Genomic DNA, 22,485 nt, shown 5'->3' with positions numbered 1-22,485 from the left:
AGTCTGTAACTGATCCCTCATGAGCTTCTTTGCCCTCAGTTTCTGAGTGCTTATGCATATTGACAAAATTCTATGTGCTTGGATGATTAAAATACCTTTGAAGGTTCCATATCATATGTTGTAGGCAAGCTTTTATACAGCTTTCATCACACACATAGCTCCTTATATATATGGCACCAGAACTAAAGACTAATTTTTTTTATTCCACTGCAAATGGTTATCTACATAAAGCAATATATGTCCAGGGAAACTCCTCCAAGTTTTTGATATAGCAAAACTGAAAAACTGATTGTTCGTGTTGTAAGGTTTTGCTGTGGTGTTGCTGTGAAGTTATCTGCTGCACAACAGGTTCTGTATTATTTTTCTGTCTTTGTGGTTGACCAAATATCAGACTCAGAGGATACATTTTTTTTAGCTTGATTAGGTGTAGTAAGTAGGTACACAGACTAAGTGCGGCTACTCATGCAGGTCCAGTGTGGGCTGCAATTATCATATGGCAGTGAAACTTGGTATAAATCGTTAATGGGAAACAGATTTATGCTGGAAAAAAGTTAGTTCCAATTTTGGCCACTAGATGCAAGTCTGGCATTGTGAATGCATGAAAGATGTATAGAAATATTTTCATATGTAATGGTTTAGGAATGGGGTATGGGCAGAGAAGGTCAAACGAGTAGAAAGGCATAATGTTAATTTTTGTCATTAACCACCAACTATACAGTTTGTTCAATATGACCACCAGTGGTGTTGACGAGATGCTGTACAGTGCTAACTTTGCACCTGGTGGCCAAATTGTTACTAATTTTTTTTTTACAGCATAAATCGCATAAATAGATTCCACATTAACGCATTAGCATATCTACAAAGTTTCACTGCCTTATGATAATTACAGTCCACACTGGACCTTCATGAGTAGCTGCTCTTTAACTATAACCACCCAGTTCTTGTGTACAGACAGCAATTACCAAACTTTGATCACCTTCAGTCCTGCTTTAGAATGAGGTTTGGTGTTGAACAATGTGAACTGTTAATGTTTGGATGGCAGGAGGCTGGTTCAGTTGTTCATCTATCACTTTGTTTCTATTAGTAGACTATATTTGTGTATGACAGATGTCCAAAGAAGCATATACAGTGCATTACATGCTGTTGATAATATTTTTGTGATGATGGCTGTTTGCTTCTATGAGCCCCAGTTTTATGGCTTTCTGTGGGGCTTACATTTGCACTATGAACATCTGTGGTCAGTTTTTGGGAATAAGCGTGGTTCATACATTTTGCAACATGATTTGATGCAAGTAAATTGTGCACAGTTGAACAAATGGGTATGGAATTCTGGAAGCGGTTCGTAAGTTGGGTGTATCCATTCTGTTGTGAATTGCAGCAATGTAACAGTCTGAGGGTGGTCAAATTAATGTTGATAATGTATGTAAATGCATTTCTTGTCTTCAGATTACCATTTAAATGCTCATGAATATCATAAATCATAAAATCTCAAAGCATAAACAAACCTTATCATAAAATTATATTTTACAGAAACAATTCTAATACCAGTCTTATCAGCTGTTTTCCAACTATCCCGTACCACTCACTTACCAGACATTTTTTCCTTGATATAATTCACAATTTACAAAATTCTGGGTTTAACAATACAGTTCTAGCACAAAGTATTTTGATGTTTTCTAGTCATTTCTGTTGAATGGGGTGGCACAGTGGTTAGCACATTGGACTCGATTCGGGAGGATAACTATTCAAACCTGTGTCTGGCCATCCTGATTTAGGTTTTATGCGATTTCCCTAAATCACTTCAGGCAACTGCCAGGTGGCTGCTTTGATAGAGAGCATTGCCTATTTCCTTCCCCAGCCTTTCCTAATCCGAGCTTTTGTTCGATCTCCAATGACCTCATTGTTGACAGGGCATTAAACACTAATCTCCTCCTCCTCCTAGTCATTTCTGTAAGGCAGTTGTTGACATCAGTTAAATTGCTCGGTGTGTAAGGCAGATAAATGAGTCGAGATAATGTGTGTGTAAAGTGAAGCCTGCAACTGGCTTAGGTGTGTCAGTATATCCACATAAATCATTACTGGAAGACCACAGATATTTTCTGGACCTCTCCTTCTCAGCATCTCCAGCTTCTCTCAAAACAAAATATTGAAGCAAGCACATAATATTACCAGCATAATCATTTAGTTCACTTGTAGACCAGTAACCCTACATATTTAAAAAGTTCCTCAGTTTCATCTTCCTTTGTCATCACTTGTACCAAATTGATTGAAAAAGGTATTATGTCTACTTAGAGCTTACTTACTATGCATTATGAAGATTGTCTGCCTATTATAGTTAATAACAACATTATTATTTTTTATTTTGGTGATAGTGCAATGCTACATTCTGTTTGGTGATATAATGTGTTAAAAGATTGTAGACTTTGACAATGACATGGGTTCCTCTTTCAACATTCTGACATATATAGTTAAAACTTTATTTAAGACATGTGCTCCCTCTGGGGAAGCAATGCTGTTGGTGCACCATGTTATTTTTCAAGAACATAGATTACTTTGTAATTAAATTTTTAAAGTCTTCTAAAGAGTGTAGTCGACAGGAGGTGTACTTGTTCACACCCCAATTGAAAGTTTCAACCTGGCATTTCCCCTCTTATGCTGTTTTATAGTGGTCCAGGTTCTAATTGTGTTCATTGGTATATTTGAAAGAAAGCAAGACAGCTTCACTTGCACTAATGTTTAATAATGCACATAATTGAAACTGCAGCATCCTTTTTCTTCTTTAATAGTATTGAAATTGGTACTTGTTAAAGTTGAACAAAATTATAAATAATGGATTTGTGAAATTTTGGAACTAGAAGAGAAAGTCACAAGTGACTAAAAATTTGTGTATGGGTACCAGGTGGTCACAAAACAATGCAACTCCTCTGAGACTTTGACAATTGTAACTCAACTGCTTGCAGCACATTGTCAGTATATTTACAATAGTTTTCAGTTTTCATATTCAGCATTTGTGGAAATTTTTATTTTGTAACCTGTGTTCCTAACCAGGGATCATACTCATTTGGGGAAAGTGCTCCTTTAATTCAGTCTTCCTATTGTCACCAATGCATGACTTGAAAACAATGAAAAATGGCACTCGAGGAGTTTACAAAGGCCAAATCACAGTACCCTTGTTGTATCTCATCTTCGAGTATGAGATTTCTTTTGCATACCTATTCTTAATAGGAAATTACAATCGTAAAAAAGTATTTGCATATTTCTCAAATTCCTAGAATCATGTTTTTACCATTTCAATATTTCTTCTGAACAAACTGTGTGCAGTGTATGAAAAGGAACCACTGAGATTCTGACACTGCTATCCTCAGGTGATCTGATAAACAAAATGTTTCTGAGTACATGCATCAGAAATAGAGTTTTGTGTTGATCTATATATGAATAGAGGAAAAGTTACTTATTTTTAGGATGCCTGGATTTTGTACACATTTTCTCCCTGGAAGTAGCAACTTTTGCTCTCCTGAGAACCCGTGCTTTTTTTAAAATTATGGTTAATCAGTCGGTTGATTGCAGCACTTTGCAAACAATACATTGTACTGTTGATAACTAAATAAGTATTCCCTGCCAGCCGGTGTGGCCAAGTGGTTCTAGGTGCTACAGTTTGGAACCGCGCGACCACTACGGTCGCAGGTTCGAATCCTGCCTCGGGCTTGGATGTGTGTGATGTCCTTAGGTTAGTTAGGTTTAAGTAGTTCTAAGTTCTATGGGACTGATGACCTCAGATGTTGAGTCCCATAGTGCTCAGAGCCATTTGAGCCAAGTATTCCCCTTACTTTCCACCTTTTGTTAAATGTATGATCGTTATAATCAAGATATATAGAGTGACAATTGCATTTTGTGCTGAAAGGAACATGGAAATGGATTTCAGTGTATTATTTGCAAAATTATTCACAATCCTTCCATTTTTGACATGTTCATTGCATGTCAAAGAACATTTAATACAATAAGTAGTGAAGAAAGGAAAAGGCTGAAGCATATTTACTCATTTAATATATCTGAAAATTTGTTTAATATGTATATACTTTTAAATTTTACATTACATTGATCTATTGTGTTTTGCAAAACTTTTATGTGTATGAAATACAAGAAATGGAAGAACACATTGTCTCTTGCTGTTATGCTGCATTGGTTTGTGTTGTGACAAAAGTGTGGTGCTTGTTTGTTCTACTGTTGGGGGTAAAATGCAGAGGTGAAAGTGCATTGAATATGGTTTTCAAGTGGCATTTAAGTGATACCTACATAGATGGTGTACAGTGCAAGATATGGGTGCATGTGCAAAGCTGAAACATCATGAAGGCTTCGAGATTGCTGTGCCTGCTTAGAAAATTTCATCCTCTGTGAGCTGGAAGCCGTCATACTTCAGTCTTATAGTACATTTATGTGTATTGGTGCACACATGGTGCATGCAGTTCCACGAAGGCAGTTGTGTGGCTGGGAAGTGAAACATTACCATACACATAAATGAAGTAAGTTGCAATTCTAATGTAAGGATTGGCTATTCAAGTAGTGCAATAGGTTATTGAGCATTTCAGTGGAGCTGCAGAACATTTTGAGTGTCATAGGAGAAACCTTTTTTTTTTTTTGTAAAGGCTATAAAAACTATTTTTATTGTAATTTCAACATATTTATCCCAAGTTCATGTAGGGCAGGAAACAGCGTTGACTATCTGATTAAAAATGTTCGTGTTGTATTAGTTCCTTTATCTGTGCTTGGTGATATAAAGCAAAAAAAGTTTTAAAGTTTATGCCTAGCTTTCCTGCCATTATGTTAGTGGTTCTATATGTCATTCCTAAATTATTTATTTGCAAAAGAACCTAGCTCTATATTAAAAAATATGAATAATATATCTTAATTGTTACTATGACACTATATATGTAAGTCAAATCCTTTAAGGAAAAAATTAGAACAGTTTCTTAAATGTCATTGTAAGTTTTTATTTGTAAATTTATCAATATTTTCATGTCTTCATTCTATCTATTCTCATGCAGACTGGTGTTAGTAGCCAGTGTCTTGAGGAGTTTTGTGACCTGTACTTCACACGTATGCACTTCGTCCTTCTGATTGAAATACCTTGTAAACATATTGTGTTCAGCTAGAAGCTACTTTTGTAATCCTTTACTTCAGCTACTTTTGTGGTTTCACATTTTGTATCCAGCAGAATCATACAGTTAAGTCAGAAATGTTCTGTTAATGTCTGTTTCAGATAAATTATAAGTTGAAATTACCTTCCAGATTTTAAAGATGCCTTAGAGTCGCTTTTTAAACTGGCAGTGCATTTAACAGTGAGACATAACCACATGAACTATTATTCCCTAGTATTTGAGAAAGTCTGGTTCTCTTGTTAATTATAGGAACAATAGTTGAAAAATATGGGTTCCTCATTTAGGTAATACGATGTGTAGGATGTAGGAAGGTATTACAAAGTAGGAAACAAGTGCTAAATCCATGAATAAATGACAAGGAATGTAGGAACCATGAAATGCATTTCATCTTTAAACGCATTCAAGTTATGAATATGTATTTAATGCTTATTTATGACTGTACTGAATGTGCCTTTACATTGCAAAGAGTAATCACATTGTTATTTTCTGTTCACTACAAAGTGTATTTAACCGTATAAAAAGGAAAGATATAGCAGCAAAAGCACAAAGACAGAAAAACATTCTTTGGATAATGCTCAGTAAAGTTGGTGTCAGAATCTGTTTTGTGGTTGGAGAGGAAGAGAGAAAATAAAAAGATGTTCAGTTATTGTAAGACAAGCTATAATGTAATGTGATGTATTTCTCATGACTGAAAAAGAATTTCCAATTTTTGGTTTCAGCTGAATTGAATAATCTGCGAGAATCGGAGGATCGTATAAGACAGCAACATATTGAATCCTCGCACAGGGAGAAAGTTTTGGTGCGGCGACTTGCCACCAAGGAACAGGAAATGCAGGAATATGCTGTAAGTTATTTGAAAGTAACAGGTTGTACTATACTGATGGTTTCTTCCAAACTATGTGTTAAATACAACTGGCAGCTACTGGTAAATTATATTCTGTACATTGTTCTAGTACTATATTTTGCAACTTTGTTAACTGCCGAGTCATCCTATTTAAGAAGTATGTATCTTCATAATTTATGTAGAGGAAGTATGGTACATCAAAGTCATAAGTATCTTTCAGTGACAACTGGCTGCAATCCCAGTTGTGGACCAATCAAGGTGATGCAGTGGATAATAGACTGGACTCGCATTCACGAGAATGGTGGTTCAAACCCACGTCCAGTCATCCTGATTTAGGTTTTCCCTGGTTTCACTAAATTGCTTCAGGCAAATGCCAGGATGGTGCCTTTGAAAAGGACATGGCTGACTTCCTTCCCTGTCTGTTAGTGACATATTAAATTTCAGATGATTCTACCACAAAACTACACCCACTACTGTTAATTCCCTATTTGAGGTTAGTTTCAACTTGGCATAGTCTACTGTCATGCTTATCCAACCTACTTTCCATGTCTTCTACTTGGTTAATTAGCTGAAGAACATTTTTATCAGGCTCATCCATTTGTTCAGGCATAGTTGTTACTTCATTCATACATTTGTCAGATACAGAACTGATTTTACTGGCTAACACTTTGTGATCAGTTTCACATACAGGTTCTACAGCCACTATTTTAACCTGTACTTTTTGTATACCTTCTTTAATTTCATCTACTCTTTGTTTGTTTTCAACAGCAACTGTTTTCAGAGCCTCTGTTAATTCACCTTTTACAGTGCTGACAGATCTTTTGCAATTATTCTCAACTCGAGAAATTTTGTCATCTACTTCATTTTCTAATGACTTCAATTCATTTTCCCTCATTTCTTTTAAAACAGCAGTCTGCTTTTCAAGTTTTTCTTTAAACCCACTATTAAGTTGACTAATTTTTTCATTAAAACCATTGTCAAGTTTACTAATTTTTTTCAGTAAAACCACTGTCAAGTTTTTCAAGTTTACTATTAATTTTTTCAGCCAAATTAGTTTTTCCTTGTATAGAGCCCATTAAAGCTGCAAACATTTCCTGCATACTTCCAAGTTCCACTTTTGGCATCATTGTTTCTTGTTTATCTTGTTCCACCGGAACTGTACCAAATTTGGTATCCACATTTGGTTCAGTAACATTACCAACACTTATCATCACACACATTATCAATCATCACACAACTGATCATTACTGAGTTCATGCTTAATGTCACTTTTGGGTTTAGTATTATCCCCACTAGTTACATTAACAGACATACTTGAAGCAGACTCAATTCCACTGTCTGTAAATAACATAAAAATATCATCAAAAACATCCCCTTTTATTTTAACATCTACTCCTTCTCTTTGTTCAGGCATGCTGGTGTGTGAAGCACTCACACTGAAAGAAAGTGTCTTTCAGCACACAGTTGTAACAAAGTTGACCTATCTTTTGTCGAATGCTGCAGCCTCGGTGTGTTGAAACTGTGAGTACGATCCCCTGTGGCTGCCGTAACAGTTTCTGGCCCCCCGCTCGCGTGTAGGCTGGCCGCGCTGCCCCGTTGTACTGCTCACCACCACTGCTAAGATGCCATCTGCTGCTTTGCTGCGCTCCCGTCGCTACTGCAGCCATTGCGGATCATCTTCTTTCTTGCAGCTCCAGCAACTCAAAACGGGTTCCGTTCAAGCTTCTGCTAGTACCGGTTCACTAAATTCTTTTCTCTAATATTCACTGTGCAGTCCATCAAAATCTTTCTCTCAACTGCGGATTCAAAATACTACGGCTTTAGTGTTTCCCAGCCGATGCACCACATGCGGCAGTGTGGTTCCAGCTGTCCCTTTATGATGAACCTGCACCTACCTGTGAACGTTGCCTCAGCAGATCATCAGTAGGGAAGCCGAGTGAAACCTACTGTACTTCGACGTGAACCAGGCTGCAATTAGTCACTAACCCATGTTTCGGTAGAAAGTTTTCACATGAAATGAAAGGTTGGAAATTTTGTCCTTAATTAATATATTCTGAAACTTAGGTGAACAAGTATCACTGCCAAGCCTGTACTAGTCTTAACACAGTCACTCACAATCCCTTTCACTCACGTTAGCAAATTTATGGTGTTGCATTTGCCGAAAACGTAATAGCTACAAAATACGGATTGTTTTTGATTGAGAATGCTCGACAAATATTAAGTCTGTCGGTACCTAATGCAGTCACAGTTTTTAGCCACGACCTGATCAATACGCCACACGGAATTTATGTTTTTCTCGTCACAAAATTCACTTAAAAATTCCGAAATTTCTACAACCCATCGGAATAATTATGCTGTCACTTTACAACACTTTTGATTTATGAAACACTGCTAGATCCGGCAACTTATCATTTCCATCGGAACTACTACTACACACGTCCGAACTGTTTCATGGCTAGGCTCTGACTCCTCTCTAGAATACACTAAGTCTTCTCTACCAGCAGAGAAAGGAGCAGGAAGAATATTGCTTTACCATTGGTCAGTTTATTCAACAGCCAATAGCAAAACAACATTCTCGCGTGTCAGTCTGTGCTTTTCATCAGCAACCAATCACAAAATAGTAAACCTAATGACTGCACTTTTTACCAATGTAATTATCTAATATGCTGAAGTTTTGTTTATGCATAAAGTTATTTACTATTGTTACTTATACCTGAATTAACTTTCCCTTTACCATAAACTTACTATACAAATCTATTCTACAAAAGTCCCCGTTGTCCACATCCATACTTCGAAATGTTCCCACACTAAATCCCACTACATAACTCGTTAAACAACTATCTTCATACTAACCTTAAACCACACTCAAACATAATTCATACTGCTAAAACACATTTATAACATTTTACATACACAAAAAGACATAACAACACTTTATGAAAATACTAGAACAGTTTATGAAAAACATTCTATTACTTTAGTGCACTCTAGTGGGCATAATTGAAACTAAATCACAGTCCCCTATCCAATACTGTCCTATCTCGGCTGATACATAAACTACGTGTGCGTCCAGTCTTGCGTCACCATCTGTCACTATCCAGCTCTGAGACACATCTCCCACTTAACGGCCTCCAAGGCAGGATCAGTATACGGCGCTACGCCTTAAGCAATCCCCTAAAGTGAGAGGGCAAGCAGACAAAGAAGTCTGCTAAGAAAAGGGACCCTTCAGTGGCCCCAACACTACCACTCCCTACCAGTTCTGCACCTGAGGATAAGGTGGAGATCTTAGCATCCCCTGAGGACCTGGAGCTCACTGATGCCTCGTCCACAATAGGAATGGATACAAATACTCAGTCGGTGGCAGCAGGTGACCCTGAGGCATAACCTGCTGCCTTGCATGCTTCATGCCTTTCCAGCCTCACGATAATATCATCCTCTAGTGAAATTGCTGTGGATTTTTCCACCACCTGGCTGAGCCACGGCAACTGTTAAACTTTACACCTGCTTTCTGCATTGCCCTCCAGGAAACCTGATTCCTGACAATGCGGACCCCTGCCCTCCACAGCTGTAGGGGATATTACGAGAACCGTAGCGACTATAATAGAGTGTCAAGTGGAGTTTGTGCCTATGTCCTGAACTCGGTATGCAGTGAACCTGTGCCCCTTAAAACCCCTGTTGAAGCTGTGGTTGTCAGGGTAAGGGCAACTCAGGAAATAACTGTCTGCAACGTATAACTTCCTCCAGATGGTGCAGTCTCCCTGAACGCATTGGCTGCACTGATTCATCACCTCCCTAAACCTTTCCTACCTTGGGAGATTTTAATGCCCATAACCCCTTGTGGGGTGGCACCTTGCTTACTGGCAGAGGTAGAGATGTCGAAACTTTCCTGTGTCAACTTGACCTCTGCCTCTTAAATGCTGGGGCCCCCACACATTTCATTGTAGCTCATGGCACTTACTCGGCCATTGATTTATCCCTCTACAGCCCAGGACTTCTCCCATCTGTCTGCCCACGATGACTTGTGTGGTAGTGACCACTTTCCCATCTTCCTGTCACTCCCCAAGGGCCATTCCCCCAGTCGTCTACCAAGATGAACTTTAAGCAAGGCACACTGGGAAACTTTCACCTCTGCTGTCACTGTTTAATCTCTCCCACACTGTACCATCAATGTGGTAGTTGAGTGGGTCACTAGAACGATCGTTTCTGCGGCGGAAAACAGGATCCCTTGTTGTTTAGGGTACCCGCGATGAAAGTGAGTACCTTGGTTGGTCGCTGGAAATCGCTGAGGCCATTAAAGAGCGTCATAAGCGGTATAAGCACATAAGCATCACTCTTCCTGGAGCACCTAATAGCTTTTAAACAGCTCCGTGCCCGCGTTCGTCAGCTTATAAAAAGACAGAAATAGGAATGTTGGGAGAGGTACGTCTCGACCATTGGGTGCCATACGTCACCTTCCCATGTCTGGACGGAGATCATACATGTTTGTGGGTACCAGATCCCGACAGGTGTCACTGGCATTAACATCAATGGTGTGTTATCTACTGATGCACATGCAGTTGCTGAGCACTTTGCTGAGCACTATGCTCGAGCCTCCTCGTCGGAGAATTATCCCCCAGCATTTCGCACCCTCAAAAGGTGGATGGAAATGAGAGCCCTCTTGTTCATTGAATGTCACAGTGAACCGTATAATGCTCCATTTACAGAGTGGGAGCTCCTCAGTGTCCTTGTACATTGCCCCGACACAGCTCCTGGGCCAGATCGGATCCACAGTCAGATACTCAAACATCTCTCTTCCGACTAAAAGTGACATCTCCTCGTCATCTTCAACCAGATCTGGTGTGATGGCATTTTTCCATCGCATTGACGAGAGAGCACCATCATTCCAGTGCTCAAAACTGGCAAATACCCGCTTGATATGGATAGCTATCGACCCATCAGCCTTCTTTGTAAGCTGTTAGGACATACAGTAAGTCGGCGGTTATGTTGGGTCTTGGAGTCATGTGGCCTGCTGGCTCTATGCCAGGGCGGTTTCTGCCAGGGTCGCTCTACCACTGATTATCTAGTTTCCCTCGAGTCTGCCATCCAAACAGCCTTTTCCATATGCCAACGCCTGGTTGCGGTCTTTTTTGATTTACGAAAAGCTGATGACGCAACCTGGTGACATATCCTTGCCACATTTTATGAGTGGGGTCTCCGGGCTTCAGTTCAGATTTTTACCCAAAATTTCCTATCGCTCTGTACTTTCCGTGTCCATGTTGGTGCCTCCCATAGTTCCCTCCATATGCTGGAGAATGGCATCCCACTGGGCTCTGTATTGAGTGTATCTCTATTTTTTGTGGCCATTAACGGTCTAACAGCAGCTGTCGGGCATTCTGTCTTACCTTCCCTGTATGCAGGTGACTTCTGCATTCCGTACTGTCCACCAGTACTGAATGTTGTTGAGCGGCGCCTCTGGGGAGCCATCCACAAAGTGCAGTCTTGGGCTCTAGCCCATGGCTTCCAGTTTTCAGCCCCAAAGTCATGTATCATGCACTTCTGTTGGCATCATACCGTTCATCTGGAACCAGAACTTTACCTTAATGAGGAACCACTCACTGTAGTGGAGACATTGATCCTTAGGATTGGTTTTCGACGCCCGATTGACATGGCTTCCTCATCTTCATCAGCACCTCAATCCCCTGCACTGCCTGAGCAACACCAACTGGGTTGCAGATCGCTCTATGCTGCTGCAGCTCTACAGAGCCCTTGTTCAATCCTGCCTTGCCTATGGGAGTCTGGTTTATGGGTCGGCAGTGCCCTCAGCTTTGCATTTACTTGACCCAGTGCACCACTGGCAACGGGAGCCTTTAGGACGAGTCCGGTGACCAGCGTTGTGGTGGAGGCCAGAGTCCCTCCATTGAAGGTTAGGTGTGCACAACTGCCCGCCAGTTACGTTGCACACATTTGTAGTTCTCCTAAGCATCCGTTTCACTGTCTCCTTTTCTCACCCATGACAGTTCATCTCCTGCATTGGAGGCCCAGGTGAGGGCTAATGATTGTGGTTGGTGTCCGATCTTTTGTGTCTGAAATGGAGTCCTTGGTTTTCCCACCTATACTCGAGGTCCATTCATGTACACCTCCATGATGTACACCAAGCCCGAAGCTTTGCCTAGACCTTCCAAATGTTTCTAAGGACTCAGTTAACCTCAGCAGCTCTCCTCTGTCACTTCCTCTCAATTCTTGACATGTGCCTGGACCATGAAGTGGTTTACACCGATGGCTTGATGGCTGATGGTCACATTGGCTTCGCGTATGTTCATAGAAACATATTGAACAGCACTTCTTGCCAGATAGCTGCAGTTGTTTCACTGTAGAGCTGGTGGCCGTTTCTCGTGCTGTTGAGCGCATCCGCTCATGCCCTGGCGAGCTGTTTCTTCTCTGTACTGACCCCTTGAGCAGTCTACAAGCTATCGACTAGTGCTACCCCCACCATCCTTTGGTAGCAACCATCCAGGAGTTCACCTATGCCCTGGAACAGTCCAGTTGTTCCGTGGTGTTTTTGTGGACCCCAGGCCACGTCGGAATAACAGGAAATGAACTTGCCGACAGGCTGGCCAAACAGGCTACACGGAAACCATTTCTGGAGGTCGTCATCCCCGTAACTGACCTGCAATCATTATTACGCCGCAAGTTTTTTCAGCTTTGGGAGACGGAATGGTATAATCTTAGTACACACAACAAATTGTGTGCCATTAAGGGGACAACGAATGTATGGAAGCCCTCCACGCAGGCCTCTCGCAGGGACTATGTGGTTCTCTGCCGGCTCTGCATTGGCCATAAGTGCCTAATACATTGGTACCTCCTCCATCGTGAGGACCCACCTCGTTGCCACTGTGGCTCACATATGACTGTCGCCCACATCTTGCTGGACTGCCCACTTTTAGCCGCTATGCGGCAGACTTTTAACCTTTCCAGCACCCTACCTTGGGTGTTGGGCAACAATTCCTCAACAGCAGCTTTAGTTTTACGTTTTATTCATGAGGGGGTATTTATCGTACCATTGAAGGGTGGGCATTTAGCCTTCTCTCAGAAGCTGCCACCCTTCCTCCATTTTAACTCTGTCACACTTCGTTTGCATTTGTTTGTCTTGGTAGTCTCTTTTTTCCCATCATATGTTCATCTCGCCTTGTCTTTTTGGGGTGGGCATTTTAATGTGATTCAGAGTGGCTGTCTCATCCTCTATTATTGTGATCAGCCAGCCCAGACTATCTGATCTATGTTTTTAATACCTTCTTCTACTTTTCCTTGTGGTGTATGTTTTCCCCGTTTTTTGTTCGTTCCATTCATTTTCTTTTTAGGTGTGGTTCCCCATTCCTTTTCCCCCTTTTATTTTCTCAAATTTTCTCAAATGTACTTTGGGTATTTTTGTACCTTGAGCCTTGCTTACATCAGGAAAAAGGGACTGATGGCCCAGTAGTTTGGTCCCTTTATACCCCCAACCAACCAACAATAGGAACAGGGCACCAATAGAGATTAAAGATCGTAAAGCAAGGATGCAGTCCTTCTCCCCTGTTCCTCAACATGTATTTTGTAGAAGCAATGAAGAAAATAAGAGTAGCAATAAACTTAACCTACAAATTGGAGATAACATGAATTGGAGGAATTCTTCTGCTTTGGAAGCAGATTAATGAATTACAGATGAAGCAAGGACATAAGGACTAGACTAGCACAGCCAGAGGAAGCTTTTTCATCAGAGCATGTCTACTAATATCAAACATAGTCCTTAATTTGAGAAAGAAATCTCTGAGAATGTGTGTCTGGATTACAGCATTGTATGGAAGTGAAACAAGGACTGTGGGAAAACTGTAAAAGAAGAGACTTAAGTGTTTGACATGTGGTCCTCTAGGCCAATGCTGAAAATGAAGTTAAGAATGAGGACATTCACAGCAAAATTGTATAGGAAAGGAATATGTGGGAAACACTATCTAGAAATAGGGACAAGATGAGAGGTAATGTGTTAACATTCAGGTAACAACTTCTGTGGCTGCAGGCACTAGTACAATTTCTGTAATATTCAGTGTTAAAAACTAATGTAATGTGTGAGGTGAAACTTACACAGAAATAAATATCACAATAGTGAATATGGAAAAAAACCACTTAGAAACACAGTCTTACGTAACTAAATAAAAGCGGTATGAATACATACACAAACATACGTACAACATGATTTTAGCCACAAAAAATTATTGCAGAAACCTGGTCTCTTCTCAAAGACCTCAAAATACTATCTCAGTAATTTCTTTAAGTCATCTCTGTATTGGGCATCCAGATGGTGTCACTACCAATTTTGTCCCAATTACCGTATGAATCCATAGTGGTACTTTATTCTGAAATGGCGCACATCTGTGATGGGGTCCATATCACCTGTAATTTACCTGCTTATGTTGCAGCCCATGTCCAGTAGTGGGTTTCAATAATTTGATCACAAGATTGCAATCACCTAACCTCAAACCATTTATTTGTCCTTGGATAAAGTCAGACTTTGTCTTACTCCCCGCTCAGCCCCCCCCCCCCCCCCCTTAGATTTTTCTCATTTGTCTTAATGAGAGATAAAATAACGTAATGTATGTATATTGTTTAGAAGAGCAGGTATATTGTTATCATTACCTGAAACTGAAAAATAATAATATTCCTATGCATCTTTAAATGTGTAGCGGTAAAGGTAAAGGTATCAGTCGCTGCTCCTCCAGCAAAGTTTCTCTCAGGGTCCACTGTTCCACAATACCTGGTAGTTTGGTAACAAACTCCCAAAAAATGATGCTGAGATAGGCAGTTTCGTCCTGCTACACTAGTTAGAATCCCATTTGTCTTAGTAAGGATCACGGACTCTTTTGTGTAGACTTCTGCTCAGGTTCAACCAGAAGTTAATACTCCATCAGTTTCCCATGGTACTGAATCAATCATATCTTAAGATACATTCTCCCAATTCCTATGTTGACTATATCTACAGGGTCCTTCTACTCGTATTATCTTCCCTGTGGCCGAAATTCAGTTTTCTCTTGATTGTCCTTATATTCTAATGTGTATCGTGTTTGTTCTGCCCGCTGTTCATAACTTTTTGGTCTTCAGTTACTGTATCCAAGTCCATATTGTTGCATACTGCACCATAGTTCATATTGTTGCTCGATTCTGTCCAGGGCTATCTCCCTGATCTTAATTTCCGTGCCACTCAGGCTGTGCATCAAGACAACTACCCTCCTCTATTCTGATGCCATGCAATTGGCCATATTGCCGTACTCACATGTAACACTGTGATTTTACGATTGAATTTGCAGCCAGGAGTGCATCCTGTTGCTACACCATGAGACCTAATTAATCGAGTATAGCAGAATAAGTAAAGTTGTCAACATTTGACATTGTGTAAATTTCTGCCAACTATGTAACTGGAGTGGATGTGCACACAAATGGCTCATTAGTTGATACTTATATATGTAAAGAACCTGTAGAATTCCTCATACTGAAGTAAACCATAAATTTAAGCTGTAGAGATTGTAAACAAAGTCACAAATTTTTATTCGATTTATGGTTGTAATCATAACTTGTGAAATAATTGATTTCTTTAGGGTTTTGACAAAACTTAGAGAAATTGTAACTAATCTTATTGCCACGAAGGAATGGAACTGAGGTTCCATTCTGATGATATAACAGTATATACCTTTTTTTATTTCAGACAGCTGATTTAAAATGTCTAAATATTTTTTAATGATATTGAAGTATCATCTATAATAAGTACATGCCAGTCCACTTGATTTTGCTTAAAACAATATATTCGAGAAAATCGCATAAGCAGCTGTAAGGTTCTTGAAGACCTGTCTGCTTTGCTTTTTAATTAGTAAAAACTTCGAGTATGTCTCAGAAATTGTGTAGTGTATTCATGCTTAGCAAGAAAAAACTATAAAAATCAATGAGCATTCTCATTTTTACAAGTGCATGATAATTATACCATCAGTTTAAATAATAATAATAATAATAATAATAATAATCTTCCAGAATCAGATTGCAGAGCTGAAAGCTGCCCAAGCTCCAGGAGCAACGGCTCTGCGCACTGCACTTCTTGATCCTTCAGTGAATCTGCTACTTCAGCGGCTGCGCCAGGAACTGCTGTCCACAAGGGCACGCTTAGAAGAGACACAGAATGAGCTCAGTGCTTGGAAGTTCACACCAGACAGGTTAGGTTTGCTACAGACATACTCTATACAAAAGCTCTTTATTAGACCTTTATAGTGTATTACTTTCCAGATACGTTCAATATATTTACATTTTCTAATACAAATAAATATTAATAAAATATCCAATATCTTGAACAAAATGAAATTGTTGACATTTTTTCAGAATGTTAAAGATAGTTGCCATCAATATTTATAAACGTCTCTCAGCTTGATAAGTAAATGACAGAAAATCACTGAGCTCAAATAATTTAAAATACATTGACTTCTTGCTCCATAATCATCCCACATGAAATTTACACTAAAGAGCCAAAGAAACTGGTACACCTGCCTAATATTGTGTAGGACCCCTGTGAGCACGCAGAAGTGCATGACGTGGCATGTACTAGACTAATGTCTGAAGTAGTACTAGAGGGAATTGATACCATGAGTCCTGCAGGGCTGTCCATCAATCCGTAAGATTACGAGGGGTGGAGATCTCTTCTGAACAGCACATTGCAAGGCTCCCAGATGTGCTCAATAATGTTCATGTCTGCGGAGTTTCGTGCCTAGTGGAAATGTTTAAACTCAGAAGAGTGTGCCAGGAGCCACTCTGTAGCAATGCTGGATGTGTGGGGTGTCGCATTGTCCTGCTCTGAAATTTCCCTAGTCCATCAAAATGCACAATTGACATGAATGGATGCATATGATCATATAGGATGCTTACATGTGTGTCACCTGTCAGTCATATCTAGACATATCAGAGGTGCCATATCACTCCAACTGCACATGCCCCAGATAATTAGAGAGCCCCTGCCCCAGCTTGAACAGTACCCAGAGCTGACAAGGTTCCCTGGATTCATGAGGTTGTCTCCATACCCATACACGTCCATACCGCTCGATACAATTTGAAATGAGACTCGCCTGACCAGGCAACATGTTTTCAGTTGTCAACAGTCCAATGTTAGTGTTGACAGGCCCCGATGAAACGTAAAGCTTTGTGTTGTGCAGTCATCAGGGGTACTGAATGGCCTTCGGCTCCAAAAGCCCATATCGGTGATGTTTCATTGAATGGTTTGTATGCTGACACTTGTTGGTGTTTCAGCATTGCAATTTGTGGAAGGGTTGCACTTCTGTAATGTTAAACAATTCTCTTTAGTTGTCATTGGTCCCATTCTTGCAGCTCTTTTCCAGCTGCTGTGATGTCGGAGATTTGATGTTTCGCCAGATTCCCGATATTCACGATGCACTTGTGAAATGGGTATATGGTAAAATCCCCCTTCATGACTACCTCGGAGATGCTGTCTCCCATAGCTCATGTGCCAACTATAACACCAAGTTCAGACTCACTTAAATCTTGATAACTTGCCATTGTAGAAGCAGTAACCGGTCTAACAACTGTGCCAGGACACTTGTGTTACCAACTACGTCACCGTATTCTGCCTGTTCAAATCTCTCTGTATTTGAAAGTTCTTACCTGTACCAGTTTTTTGGCACTTCCATGTAGATTACTGTAGTCATAAAATGTATTTAATTCACTACATGAGTCCCCATAGAATTATTGACAATAGGAGATACTTACGATAATGAATAGATCACAGCATACACAGTCTGCAGAACAGTTTACATTCATTCATTTCACTGTGTCCTGTGTATTCCAGGCAGGTTCTTATTTTGCTGGTGTTAGATGGTTCGAATTTCAAGGGAAGTTGTGGAGGAATTTATTTCCATTCACCCTGAAACTATGTAAATAGTTCCTAGATTCTCAGTGAAATTGATGTGACAACCCGTTTGTGCTCTAATTTGTTTTTAAAGCTATTTGATGGGGTTCAAGTCACCATTTTGGACTGTCCAATCCAGCAAATCCATCCGCTTTCCTTTGAAGCATATTACAACTGTCTTGGACTCATATATGACATTGTTTAAATACCTATATCTCATATCTTGTTTGTGAACTATCTGTGTGTGTGATCGAACATGTACTAATGACCAGAGTGCATAAGGGAAAGTTTTAAAATTTAGTCTATAACAATGTATACCATACTTTTAAACCAGATTTTTTTTAAATTAATTATTTATATTATTGGTTCTAGCAATACTGGTAAAAAGGCTAATGGCCAAATGCAGGCTTCTTATCAAGAGAATGAAGAACTGGGGACGTATGATTTCTAGTGGCAGACTTGCAAAACTTGAGGGAGATTTAGCACTGCAAAAAAGCTTTAGTGAAGAAGTGAAAAAATCCCAGTCTGGTAAGTATTTTTAATTTCCTGAAATGAAATTGTCATCAGAATGTTTCTTATAACATTAATATAGTTGGTGGTGGTGGTGGTGGTGTTGGTGTTGGTGGTGGTATGTGTAATTAGTATAAGTTCTTTCAATAAAGAAAAGCCACTCATTTAGACATTACTTACATTTGATATGAAAATTCACAGTATTACACCCTGTTAAAGTGTTGTTCGACACCTATATACTTCTTGTGAACAAAGAAGTTTAAAACACAAAATACGCCTATTCCACAATACCACACACACACACACACACACAGAGAGGAAAACTGTTTCTGGTTTTGAAGCACCCCTTTCAGTGTCAAAAATTTAAAACCAAGGGTCGACAAAAACCTGCCTTTCTTTCTGTATCTCAGACATCAACATGTTGCAACTTCCTGACAGATTGAAACTGTGTGCTGGTCCAGGACTTGAATGTGGCATCTCTGCCTTTCATGGGCAAATACCCTCCAGCAGAGCTGTCAAAGTGCAACTCAAACCCACCTTCACAGCTTTACTTCCACTAGTATCTCTCCTAACTTTCAAACTTGTGAGAAGTTCTCCTGCATACCTTGCAAGACTTACTATTTCTGGAGAAATGAGTCGATATGTTGAAGTTTTTTACATAACTAGAATTGTGCTGAGAATTAGTGGATGTTTGTTTTTTAGGTTTCTTTTAACATTCAGAAAGAATGTTGAGCATATGAATTTCAGTACATTTTGGATTCAAATACACCGGGTGATATATAAATTTTGAAAACTTAATAAACCACTGAATAATGTAGATAGAGAGGTAAAAATTGACAACACATGCTTGGAATGACATGGGGTTTTATTGTGTGTTGGGGGGGGGGGGGGGGGGAGGGGGGAGTATTGCTAGACGCGTGAAAGATCTCTTGCGCACGTCCTTTGGCGATGATCGTGTGCTCAGCCGCCACTTTCATCATGCTTGGCCTCCCAGGTCCCCAGACCTCAGTCCGTGCAATTATTGGCTTTGGGGGTTACCTGAAGTCGCAAGTGTATCGTGGATCGACCGACATCTCTAGAGATGCTGAAAGACAACATCTAACACCAACGCCTCACCATGAACTCTGGACATGCTTTACAGTGCTGTTCACAACATTATTCCTCGACTACAGCTATTGTTGAGGAATGATGGTGGACATATTGAGCATTTCCTGTAAAGAATATCATCTTTGCTTTGTCTTACTTGGTTATGATAATTATTGCTATTCTGATCAGATGAAGCACCATCTGTCGGACATTTTTTTGAACATTTGTGTTTTTTTGGTTCTAATAAAACCCCATGTCTTCAGAATGAGATTTTCACTCTGCAGCAGAGTGTGCGCTTATATGAAACTTCCTGCAGATCAAAACTGTGTACCCGACCGAGACTCGAACTCGGGACCTTTGCCTTTCGCGGGCAAGTGCTCTACCAACTGAGCTACCGAAGCACAATTCACGCCCGGTACTCACAGCTTTACTTCTGCCAGTACCTCATCTCCTACCTTCCAAACTTTACAGAAGCTCTCCTGCGAACCTTGCAGAACTAGCACTCCTGAAAGAAAGGATATTGCTGAGACATGCTTAGCCACAGCCTGGGGTATGTTTCCAGAATGAGATTTCTCACTCTGCAGCGGAGTGCGCTCTGCAAGGTTCGCAGGAGAGCTTCTGTAAAGTTTGGAAGGTAGGAGACGAGGTAATGGCAGAAGTAAAGCTGTGAGTACCGGGCGTGAGTCGTGCTTTGGTAGCTCAGTTGGTAGAGCACTTGCCCGCGAAAGGCAAAGGTCCCGAGTTCGAGTCTCAGTCGGGCACACAGTTTTAATCTACCAGGAAGTTTCATATCAGCGCACACTCCGCTGCAGAGTGAAAATCTCATTCTGGAAACATACCCCAGGCTGTGGCTAAGCCATGTCACCTCGCAATATCCTTTCTTTCAGCAGTGCTAGTTCTGCAAGGTTCGCAGGAGAGCTTCTGTAAAGTTTGGAAGGTAGGAGACGAGGTACTGGCAGAAGTAAAGCTGTGAGTACCGGGCGTGAGTCGTGCTTCGGTAGCTCAGTTGGTAGAGCACTTGCCCGCGAAAGGCAAAGGTCCCGAGTTCGAGTCTCGGTCGGGGCACACAGTTTTAATCTGCCAGGAAGTTTCAAAGCCCCATGTCATTCCAAGCATGTGTGTTCAATTTGTACCTCTCTATCTACATTATTCCATGATTTATTCAATTTTCGAATTTATACTGACTTTTTGATCACCCGGTATAACTGAGAACAGCACACTTCCCCTAAGTATTTACTAGCAGCAAACACACATCCTTGGAAATACATCTTTCCCTCCATATGCACCCTCATAGCTAGTTAAAACCTCTCTTCTACATTATCTGTGGGTAAGCTCCTCTTGATGTAGAATAAAAAAATGTTTATTGTTGCAATACACTATGTACTGATTAAGATGTCTTATTTTTTATAGGATGCTAGACTGGCTTACAAATTCCGTGCATCTATCCAGATTTAGGTTTTCCATTGTTTTCTTAAATTTAGCAGGCACGTGCTGGTATGGTTAATTTGCAAGACCACATAGATTCCTTTTCCATTTCTCTTTAAACCAAGCTGCTGTTCCATACCTAATAAAGTCGTTGCTGATGTGATCTTGATCTTCCATTTCCAAGTGTTAATGGTTTACTGACAAAACCATAAGATCAAAATGAATACACAAGAAGAATGTGTCTGTAATTGTGAAAGTGATTGTGGCAGCATATGTTGACAACAAACACCATGTGCTCTGTATCAGATCATAGTTTATGATCAAGCCTTAGATTTTTCTCATTTGTCTTAATGAGAGATAAAATAACGTAATGTATGTATATTGTTTAGAAGAGCAGGTATATTGTTATCATTACCTGAAACTGAAAAATAATAATATTCCTATGCATCTTTAAATGTGTAGCGGTAAAGGTATCAGTCGCTGCTCCTCCAGCAAAGTTCTCTCTCTCTCTCTCTCTCTCTCTCTCTCTCTCTCTCTCTCTCTCCTCTGTAGACAGATAGAGAGAGAGAGAGAGAAATTTTTGTTGGAGGAGCAGCAACTGATACCTTTACCTTCACCATGAGATATCTACACTCATGCTCATAAATTAAGGATAATTACAAAATGTGGTGCCACACAACGTGCCACTACACAAACTGGTGGTAATAGCATAGGCACATAGGGGAACACACACAACACAGATCTGTAAAGTCACAGTATTGGTGATAAGTTGAGAAAACCGTCCCGAAACATGTGCTACAAAACGCCACTGTTTCCTGTGCATGTACCCCGACATCAGTATGGGATATGATCACCATTCATACGTACACAGGCCGCACAACGGGTTGGCATACTCTGGATCAGGTGGTCGAGCAGCTGCTGGGGTATAGCCTCCCATTCTTGCACCAGTGCCTGTCAGAGCTCCTGAAGTGTTGTAGGGGTTTGAAGACATGCAGCGATACGTTGACCGAGAGCATCCCAGACGTGCTCCATGGGGTCTAGGTCTAGAGAACAGGCAGACCACTCCATTCACCTGATATCTTCTGTTTCAAGGTACTCCTCCACGTTGACAGCTCGGTGGGGCCGTGCATTATCATCCATCAGGAGGAAGGTGGGACGCACTGCACCCCTGGAAAGGCGGACATACTAGTGCAAAATGACGTCCCGATACACCTGACCTGTTACAGTTACTCTGTCAAAGACATGCAGGGGTGTATGTGCACTAATCATAACCCCCCCCCCCCCCCACACACACACACACACACACACACACACACACACACACACCATCAAACCACGACCTCCATATAGGTCCCTTTCAAGGACGTTACGGTATTGGTATCTGGTTCCTGGATCATGTCAGATGAAAACCCGGCAAGAATCACTGTTCATACTATACCTGGACTCGTTCATTTTACTGTGTGTCTGGAGACAACTGTTCCAGTGGCTGGTGTAAGGTCCCAAGCAAGGCTACCTGCAGTACTCCGTGGCCGTCTGAGGGCACTGATGGTGAGATATCG

General features: G+C 40.6%; 1 protein-coding gene and 1 non-coding gene across 2 annotated transcripts in view; both read left to right on the top strand.

Moving 5' to 3' along the window:
* The window catches only part of LOC124773687 (pre-mRNA-splicing regulator WTAP), a 40,692-nt gene that overhangs the window by 9,819 nt on the left and 8,388 nt on the right, over positions 1-22,485 (top strand). Inside the window, 4 exon segments of the mRNA XM_047249423.1 lie at positions 5,876-6,000; positions 16,030-16,208; positions 18,278-18,287; positions 18,289-18,433. Of these exon segments, the coding sequence (XP_047105379.1) occupies positions 5,876-6,000; positions 16,030-16,208; positions 18,278-18,287; positions 18,289-18,433 (459 nt within the window).
* Trnas-cga lies at positions 20,493-20,566 on the top strand. Its single transcript has one exon. It is a non-coding gene; the product is annotated as a tRNA-Ser (tRNA).

Source organism: Schistocerca piceifrons, chromosome 2 (genome assembly GCF_021461385.2).
Source record: "Schistocerca piceifrons isolate TAMUIC-IGC-003096 chromosome 2, iqSchPice1.1, whole genome shotgun sequence".
Taxonomy (NCBI): domain Eukaryota; kingdom Metazoa; phylum Arthropoda; class Insecta; order Orthoptera; family Acrididae; genus Schistocerca; species Schistocerca piceifrons.
Note: the sequence above shows the minus strand (reverse complement) of the source record. Positions and strands in the feature narration are given on the sequence as shown.